Source organism: Meles meles, chromosome 18 (genome assembly GCF_922984935.1).
Source record: "Meles meles chromosome 18, mMelMel3.1 paternal haplotype, whole genome shotgun sequence".
In the NCBI taxonomy this organism is placed as follows: Eukaryota; Metazoa; Chordata; class Mammalia; order Carnivora; family Mustelidae; genus Meles; species Meles meles.
Genome location: NC_060083.1, coordinates 3368781 through 3378724, shown reverse-complemented (window position 1 = coordinate 3378724; position 9944 = coordinate 3368781). Strand labels below are relative to the sequence as shown.

General features: G+C 43.8%; 1 protein-coding gene across 3 annotated transcripts; it reads right to left on the bottom strand.

Annotated features, from left to right (window-relative positions):
• Positions 1-1852: 1852 nt before the first annotated feature.
• LOC123928869 (short transient receptor potential channel 2-like) lies at positions 1853-3768 on the bottom strand. 3 transcript variants are annotated; one of them, XM_045983918.1, is made up of 2 exons: positions 3268-3768; positions 1853-3111 (listed from the first exon to the last, which is right to left on the bottom strand). In XM_045983918.1, exons 1-2 carry the CDS (start codon positions 3452-3454, stop codon positions 2240-2242), a joined length of 1059 nt encoding a protein of 352 aa, XP_045839874.1. In that variant the 5' UTR covers positions 3455-3768; the 3' UTR covers positions 1853-2239. The 3 variants fall into 3 exon arrangements, with proteins under 3 accessions (XP_045839874.1, XP_045839873.1, XP_045839875.1); XM_045983919.1 differs by having other exon boundaries at positions 2312-2676; positions 2850-3768; XM_045983917.1 differs by having other exon boundaries at positions 1853-3768.
• Positions 3769-9944: the final 6176 nt, after the last annotated feature.

Here is a 9944-nt window from a genome sequence, read left to right as displayed (position 1 = left end):
GGGAGGGATGTTGAAATAGGGGTTAATTTTATGCATTGTTAGTAATGGTAAATATTCTTGTATTGTGATGCATTTCACTTCCATCTGAGGCCTTTACATGCGGGAACTTAAATAATACATACCCAGACAATGAGTACCTTTTATATTAGATTCCACCTTTATATGGATGGACTGGCTATTGGACTAGGATACCTATTCTAGTCCTACAGACAGAAAAGTGGACTTTCTTGGGTTAGCTCTACGCAGGTATCTTATGGTCTGAATGTGGAAGAGACATGGACAAATGCCAAAAGAGAGAGATTTTTTTAAAAAGCAAAATAAAAACTTTCCTGTATATCAGGCAAAGAAAAAGCAGCCACACCTCCGATTCGTGCCAACAGTGCTAGTGAGTTCTACTGGTTGAGATGAAAGACAGCCTTGGTCTGAGCCATGACACTGTCACATTCAACACTTGCATTAACTATCAACGCCCTCAGTTAAGTGGAAATAGAAATATATATATCAGAAAAGTATTGGGAGGAAAAGTCAAGAAAAAAGAAATAGCTTTTTTATTTCAACCCCTTGCAAGGTCCAAACCTCCCTCTGGTACCTCAACCTTTGGAGCAATGGCTGTGTCCATGGATGGTAGCTACCCAGAGGGTCCCCAGAGGGCACACCTCTACTGATGAAAACATAAAGGAGATGGTGGCAGCTGGCTTAAACTTACAAACAGGAAATTCAACTTTTTAAAAAAATTTATTTATTTATCATAGAGAGGGGCGGAGGGCCAGAGGGAGACAGAGAATTTCAAGCAACTCCTTGCTGAACACAGAGCCCAAAACGGGCTCCATCTCGTGACCTTGAGATCACAACCTGAGCCAAAAAAAAGAACCAGATGCTTAACCAACTTTACCACCCAGGCACCCCGACATTTTTTAAAGTAGGCCCCATGCCCAGCTCAGAGCCCAACTCAGAGCTCAAACTCACAACCAGGAGATCAAGACCTGAGCTGAGATCAAGAGACAAACATTCAATTGACTCAGCCATCTGGGTGTCACATGACTCCTCTTGCTTTAAAATGATTCTGCTTCCTCAGCATCAAAGAAATAACTTAGAAAAGAAAAATTAAATACTAGTTTGCCTGGATAACTATTAAATTAGTAATAGCAACTTCTGAGACCTGCCACGAAACATGTGCTTGTCATTCACTGGGTCAAACCACTGGGTTGTACCATTGGACTAATGATTTAGATAGATTAGAAGGTAATAAATTAATTTTAAAAAGAAAATATGTATATTCTTTCTCATTTGGTGCATGATTCTAAATATGTTCATTATAGTAAGCTTTGTAAATACGTTGTGTGAAACATCTACATGCTTAGGAAATTTTGGTTCTGGGGCACCTGGATGGTTCAGTTGTTGGGTATCTGCCTTTGGCCCAGGTCGTGATCCTAGGGTCCTGGAATCCAGCCCCACATCGGACTCCCGGCTCTAGCAGGAAGCCTGCTTCTCCCACTAAAATAATTGTGATTTCTCCTTCTATTCAGGTCATTTTTGCTTTATTATTTTTGAGGCTTTCTAATTCAAGATGTTAGATCCACCACATGACTCATGTTTATCTCTAAGAAAAGACTCTTCTAATCCCTAATGAAGTTGATTTTGTCTGATACTAAAGCAGCTACATGGGCTTTCTTTTCATGAGTGTTTGCCAACTATCTTTTCACATTCTTTTCAACATCAACATCAACTTTCAACCTTTTGACATCATGACTTTTTAGAGTATCTCTTGGAAATAGCTTACGATGAATCTTATTTATTTGGTTGTTTTTTTTTTTTTTTTTTTTTTTTTTTTTTTTTTATCACAAGACTTATCTGCTAGGCAGTGCTTTTATTTCACTCGGTGTCAGTTTTCCTTCCAGGGAAATGGGCACAAGGATGCACATCACTCACTGAGAGGAAGGCGTTCTGGATTATGCCCCAAAGCCCTAGAGAGATCACCAGTTCTACCTCAGAAGTTCCAGAGGGGAAAAGGATGGAGCTGTTTTGGGAGAACAGGGTGCCATGGTGACAGCAGCCTTGACAACTGGGAGTAGCGAGTAGGCTGGGCCCAGAGGTGCCCTCAAACAGAGTCCTGAGAGAATGAGTGCAAAGAAGAGGAGAGGACAGCTTGCCCTTATCGGCTCTTCTCAGCTGTCATGAGCTCCACTCCCCAGTGTTAGTCACAGAGGGCAGGGGGACCAAAACCACAGCACCTCATAGCTCACGTCTGAGGAGTCTCCCCACACATGCTGGCATGTTCTTCTACTTCTCCTGCTGAGAAGTACAACTGGCAGAGAGGGCACTGGATCCAGGAAGCGGGTGGTGAGCTCTCTGGGGAGGATGACCACAGTACGGACTGCGATGAAGATGGTGATGAGGAGGGAGAGGCTGGCTGAGGTGGGGAGATTTCTCCACAGGTGGCAGCGTGCCGGGGAAGAACCTCAACACTGAAGGAGCCTGCACAAATGGGGCACAGGGCAGTATCCGGGACCCCACTGCTTTGGGCCTGGCATCGGTGATATTCTCTCTGCCCTGCTTTTGCCATCCCCCGCTGGTTGGGCCGTGAGTTCGAGCTGGATAAAGGCCTGCGGGATTGTACTTTCCGTCTCTTTGTCCTGCCCACATGATTCTCTGAGTTCTGCTCCTCTGGTCTGAGCTCTGTGCTGGCTGGCTGACTAGGACCTGGTTCTGAGGGGCTGGTTTTCCTGCCTGCCATGCTTGCGGGGGGGACCCTCCGGGCAGCTGAAAGCACCATTTGGGCTGAACGGCCCAAAGCCCCTGGCTGCAGCTGCTTTAGGATATTCTTAAGCTCTGAAATTTCCTTGGTGCTCGTTTGGGGATCTGGGAAGAACGTCCTCCGAATGGAAGGATTAGCCAGCCAAGGGCTGGGACTAGACTCCTGAGCATCAGAGCCCTGGCTCAGCCTAGAGCTCTCAGGGGCTGAGGGAACTCCCACAGTATCATCTAAGAAGTCCAGAGAGGAACACACCCGGAGCAAGGCCAGGCCAAAAGACTGCTGACGTGTGAATGGTTGGGAGCAGGTCAGGCGAAGTCGATCCCATGACTCACCTGAGGCTGGCGCCAGGAAATCATCATCTTTAAACATGCGGACACCTGAGCGATTTTTCCCCTGTTTTAAGTCGGCTAGGGACATTAGCATGGTTGCAGGGAGCAGGGTGACAAAAGGTCTATCCAGGGACCAGGAAGAACGGCCCACATCAATTTGCAGGAAAGCAGAGCCACAGTTACCCACATCAATGTAGCCAATGGGCACTGCCCTCTCCAGCTGGAGTTCTACTTTCAGTTGCCCACTCTTGTCCTGAGGGCTACTGAGCCAAGGTCCCCTCGGACTGTCTGGGTTCAGCAAGTTCTCCACAGGATACTTGGGATCCTGAGAGGAAAATGATACTACGTGGCTAATCTTTATAGGAGCCATGGTGTGCCCAGCAGCTGTCCCAAGTCGGAGACGAAATTACTTTCTCCCAAGATTTCTTCTGTCACCACTTTTGGCACTGCCTATGTTTTGGTCCTGTCAGCTTCCAGAAGAGAACAAATCCTCATGCTATTCCTCCGCCTTCTGACCCGGAGCACGACTCTTACGCCACCCCAAGTCCAGGAATGTGTTCTGTCGCCTCAGGAAGCCGCTGTTTCTGAAAGATGACTCCCATCGAAGCAAGAAGACATTCGTGCATATCTATGTATATTTTATGTCTATTTGTAAACGAATATCTTACGCAAATTTTCACTCACTACAAATCTTATTTGGTTGTTTTATTCTAACCTGTGAATCTGTCTGTTAACAAGGAGGCTTAGTACATTTGCATTTATTGGAATTACCAGTGTATCTAAACTGTCTTCTGCTTTTTGCTTTTTAATTATCATTCCTTATTTGCTTTTTTCCTTTATTGCCTTCTGTTGAATGATTTGGGCTTTTTCCTATTTTTTCCTCAATTTGTTGTAAAGTTTTACCTTTTTTTGCTTATTTTGTAGCAAACATAATCAATGTAGTTCATCAACCTCTCTGCCTTTCTCCAAAAAATTCAAGGATCTTAGGTCTTATTCTATAATCTCTTTCAGCTGGTTTTGTTTCTTTGTTTCTATTCTTGGGGTGCTGGTTCTCCTGAATTATAATTATTTTTTTTTATTGTGAGTTTTTCCTCATTGGGGTGGTCTTTGCTGAGGGTATTTTATATAGTCTGGGTGGTCGTAGAGAATAGTGTTCTTCTCTTCTCCCACAAGCATAGTGAATCCTGGACCACTTTATGTTAATTTCTCAGCTTGGGGTTATCACCCTGTACCTGTAAGCTTAGAGCTTACCCTCATGTTTGGTGTAGATGGGGTGTTTAGGTTTCTTAAAAAATATGTTCTCCTGATTTTTAAAAATACACTTAGCACCTAAGAAAGATCCTGGGCTTCCTTGCCATCCCTCTGAGCCAGGAGATGGATTTTTTCATTTTTATGACATTAGAAATCCTCTGAAGATCCCAGGTGTACAATAGGAATTTTAGTTAGGGCTCCCCAACTCAAGCAGGCTTCCTTTCCTCCATCCCTAGTAGGGCAATAGAACCTGAGCCCCAGCTCACGGCCCCATGCCCCGCCCTGATGGCCCAGGTTCTGGTGAAGCTGCCACAACTTATGCTAGGTTAGGGGCTTAGGGTGTTAGTGACTGGCCTGTTCCTTCTTATTCCTGACATCAGGAGACTTCCATTTATTTGTCTTATTGAGCTTTATTTGTAGATTTCATTATGCAACTCTACATGTCTAACAACGGTGGAGAAACCACATCCGCTGATCCCCATATGGTGAGATCCAGATTCCAAGGGCACTTTTCAACATTCCCTACTTCCTCCTTGTCTTTCCTCCTGCCTTCCCACTCCCAACCTCCTTTGACACTGTTGTATTCTCCTATTCTGGGTTTACTCTTATAAGCTAGGTGGAGTAGCAGTTCTATGAAGTTGAAAGAAATACTCGCCAGTTTACAGACTCCATATGGCTGAACCACATTGCTCTGAGTTGGGGGCAAGGGTAGATTGGGGGGGGGGGGGAAAGAAGATGAAAAATAACAATATTTCAGGGATACTTGTTGATATTGAATTACTCAGCTACATCTCTCAACTTTTCAGAAATGAAGAAAGCATCATCCTTGGTTGAACCTGTGAAAGTAATGAGGCAGTCAGCTTGGCTTGCTTTGGATTAGAAGAAAATGTACATTAAACTTAAGGTCACCCCACACGGAGAGAAAAGAAGCTGAATGCACTGCTGATGACGTGCAAATTCCCCAAATCTTCTTAACTTTCATAGCCAGGTACTTCTTTTAATGTTTTCTCAGATTTCCTAGGTAAGCATTTTTTGACATTTCCTCCCGCTGAGAGAGTTTCCTTTTGGTTATTCCCAAGCAGTAATTCAAGAAGCAGCCTCCAGAAGGTTCACCCTGCATGTGGCTTGGTTTCCCTGGGATGCTGCATGCCCTTGGCGCTGCATTCCAAATGCCATGAGGGACTCGCTGGTTTGCCCCAGGTCCGGTAGACTAAATACTCAAACTCTCCCCTGGGGGTAGGTTTTCTTTCATTTTTAATTTTTAAATCTCTTGATCCAGCTGCCTTACTTTTGATCGTCAAGTCAAGGTGAGATTGACAAATGTTGACAGTTGTTACAGCTGCCGCTGAGCACCGGTTACCTTAGAAATGGAGAGAAAACAAACACAGAAATTCCAAGGAGCCATGTGGGGTACCCCTCACCTCTAGGCTCCTAAGAACTAGCAAAGCAAATGAGCCTGAAGCCCTACCCATATCTAGCAGGCTGACAGTGTAGCTGCTCCAGGAGCAGCAGAGAAAAGGGAGACAGTAGCTTGGGGGGAAACCAAAGTTGATTGTCACCAACAGTTCAGAGGCAGAAAGCTCTGCCCTTCTTTTAAGCGGTTTGATTTATAGCTTGTGATATTATGTGCAAGAGCACACACAACCCAAAGTGTTTTGTGTCTTGACCTGTAAAAATAAGTCTATTAACCCTAATCAATCTCCCATTATGCAGAGATGCCTGAAATTTAGCAAGCAAAGGGGTGACTGAGGTCTTGCCGCCCAGGAGTCACCATTGTCTAGGGCAATCAGCTTGATCTTTCCAGCAGCAAAATTATCATTCCCAGTAACGTGGTGGGGGAGGGGCTTCCATCTTTTAATGAGAAAATAGACGATTGTTTTCATTTTTAATTGCTGGGACTAATTAAGGCCTGGGGCTCCCGAGCGGACCTGGACCCTTGTGGGTGCGTGTTCCCAGACACCTCCGCAGAGCCTCACCCCAGCTGTGGGTAACCCGCCTGTCCCGACTTCCCTCTGTAATTAGCAGGGGCTTCCATTCCGATTAAGTACTTTATTACAGAAGCTAATTGTGAAGTCTATAGCCTGTGCACTGTGCCTTAGGAGGGATTTCTTTCTGCTTTGTGAGGGGAATTCTAAGGGTGGGTGTTGTTTCAGCCCTTGAAGGGCAAAAAGGAACTGGTGCATCATACGGATGGTCAAATGTTAATATATCTCTGGAAAATGGAAATATTTTAAAGCCACACTAGGAAAACCAAGCAAACAAAGCTTCTTTTTAACTGAGATTTGGAGAGGGGGTTGAAGAGGAAATCGACGCCATGGTCTACCATAACCTACAAACTCCAACAGCAAAGGTCCTGCTCTGACGGCCGGGCTCCAACCCGGAGCCCCGCGGTGAGGAAACATGCTTTGTCCAACGCATTAATCCGGGGCAAAACAATGCAGTGAAAGGTTCTCAGCAGTCACTACCTATTTCTATTTCTCCGTGCAATATTCTGTTCATTAAATATTTCCTCAGAATTCACTGGGGTATTTGGGGAAGAGACATCTTTTGTACAACAGGATGAAACTGGGAAAGATTGGGGATGCTGAATATTCTTTAGGTGCTGTTGCACGGCTATCTTGAATCCCTTTTTATAAAAGGAATTAAGGAAAGAAGACATGGTCTTTCTTCATTATATGTGTCTTTATAATTCTATACAAGGTCTTTATGTATCTATTTGGATGTAGATAAAGGTATCTATGTAGGCATTTGTAGAGGTAGAGTGATAGATCAATCCATAGATGATGGGTGGATGGATGGATGGATAGAAAGATAGATATAGATAATAGATGATAAACACATGATAGACAGATATAGATGATAGATGATTGATGATAGATAGACAGATAGATATTAGGGGTTTTGTTTGGACTTCATGAAGAGTGTTTATGTGTGTGTGTTTTAATGGCTATTGAATTTTTCCAGTTCCCCAAAAAAATTGCATAGGAGCATATTTGGGATGGGGGGTGGGAAGAGTAAGTGACTGAGATAACCCATCCTGTCCTAATATTTACCAGACTTGGGGCAAGAGTGAAATGGAGACTGGTAGACATTGCCTCCCTACTCTTTCCACCTCCGCCTCTGGGAGCAGCCTCCTCTTGGCCACCTCCTGGGCCCAGGGGTGGACACACCAGTAACACAATATATTTTCATGAGGAGAATCCAGAAAACAGGTAGATACAGGTCCTAGAAGCAGGCTCAAAGTTGTTTGGCCAGCTCACTTCCCAATCTCAGGTACCTAGAACTTGGAGTGAGGAGGTGGCCTGCTCTGGATGGAAATGACCCTTTGACACTGAGGCCTCCTCAGTCCGGAAGGAGGATCTCAAGGAGAGGAGATAGAGAGTAAGCCCTCTAAAGCATAGGGCTCAAGGCAGAGCCCTGGATGCCCAGGCCTGAAGTTGATCCTAGACGTTACAAAGTCTGTGACATAAGTTTATTCATTTATTTAAAAGTATATTTCGACTTTCTGCTTTGTCCCATGAACTCTGCTATGTATCAAGGTTGCAGTGGTGGTTAATTATACAAGATAAAGTGATTGCTTTTTATTTTTTTTATTTTATTTTTATTTTTTATTTTTTAAAGATTTTATTTATTTATTTGACAGACAGAGATCACAAGTAGGCAGAGAGGCAGGCAGAGAGGAGGAAGCAGGCTCCCTGCTGAGCAGAGAGCCCGATGTGGGACCCAATCCCTGGACCCCGAGATCATGACCTGAGCCGAAGGCAGAGGCTTTAACCCACTGAGCTACCCAGGTGCCCCAAGTGATTGCTTTTTAAATGAACATATCAGAGCTCATGCAACAAGATGAATGCAGCTTCTATTGCTCCAATCATTATAGAACTGGAATTACTCTTTGGTTCAGTCTAGGATATAGAAAATATATATATATTATATATAAGAAGAATATATAGGAGTGTGTATATATACATGTATGCATACTTGCGTGATTGGAGGTTTGAAGGTTCTACTCCTCTTTGCACATGAAGACACTGACGTTCAAGGACAGTACATCTGGTGATCAAAGGACTTCTGCTGCAGTGGTGATTGATCCCAAGCTTCCGGCAAGCCTGTTGACTACAAAACTGATCTGTCCTCTTGAATTTCTGATTGCTTAAATGTCCTGGCTGACTCTCACATTATGCACAAATCCTGTCATGCTCCTACAAACTGTTTCTCAATGTTAGTTGTATTCAGATCAACCAAGTACAAATCAAAATGTCGTCCAGGCTGAGGGTTCTGTCTTTCCACGTCTGAGGACTTTATGCCTTTGAGGAGGTTGCGTGCTAAGAGGTCTCTATCTTCAAATGGCTCAAGGCTCTAACATCCCACAAATACTCTTGCAAACTAGTTTCCAAGGCTGGATGAGAGAGGACTTTCTTTTAAAATCAAAAATATAGGTTTTGGGGCATCTTGACAAGATGAGGACAAAGACTAATAAATAAATCTAGTCTCCTGGGTGACCTGGATATTAGAAATGACCCATGTAAACACCTTAATTGAAAAAATGGATAAAACTGGGAGGAATTGTTGCCAGATTTAGTGTACAATGGGGTCTGATTTAAGGAAGCACATTTTTTGGATCCATGACCCCCCTTCCCACCAAAAAGTAGAGCAGTCAGCAAAGTGAAGAAGACCCTGTTAAAACTTCACTAACACTCCTCATCTTGGAATAGGATGGACAGTGAGGCCAAGGGCCTCAGTGTGAGAAATGTAGGTCATTGCCCCCACCCAACCTTGGCCTAATTCATCATGGGTGTGTACATTAGCTTCAGCCAACACAAAGAGATACCTTTTCATATAGCTGTGAATGCCTACATTTCTTCTCTCAATATCCACTCACAACTCCAAGCTATGAACTCCAAGCAAAAATGCCTATGAAAGCATAAATTTCCTGTTTACCCCTCATATAGAAATGCAGGATTTCAGCAGGAAACCCCACTAAGTTTTGAAAGAATATTATCTTCCTCATTATTTTTTTTCTTTTTTTTCTCTTTTAATTTATTTTTTCAGCGTAACAGTATTCATTGTTTTTGCACAACACCCAGTGCTCCATGCAAAATGTGCCCTCCCTATTACCCACCACCTGTTCCCCTACCTCCCACCCCTGACCCTTCAAAACCCTCAGGTTGTTTTTCAGAGTCCATAGTCTCTTATGGTTCCCCTTCCTTCCAATTATCTTCCTCATTATTTAAACAAGCAAAGAACTCCCTCTGAAAGAATGGGTCTAAAATAGAAACATCTCAGGATCTGGGAAAGATACTGCTATGCAGAAAAGGGAACCCGGGGTGCCTGGGTGGCTCAGTTTGTTAAGCATCTACCTTCGGCTTAGGTCATGATCCCAGGGTCCTGGGATCGACTCCCATGTCAGGTTCCTTGCTCAGTGGGAGAGTCTGTTTCTCTCTCTCCCTCTGCCCCTCCCCCAGCTTATGTTCTCTCAAGTAAAGAAATAAAATCTCTAAAAAAGGGGGAACCCCACTGAAAAATCGGAGAAACTATTTCTCTATTAAATACATTTGCTATAAGAAATAACACATTTTTCGAAAACTAGTAATCCATGAACTTAATAACTT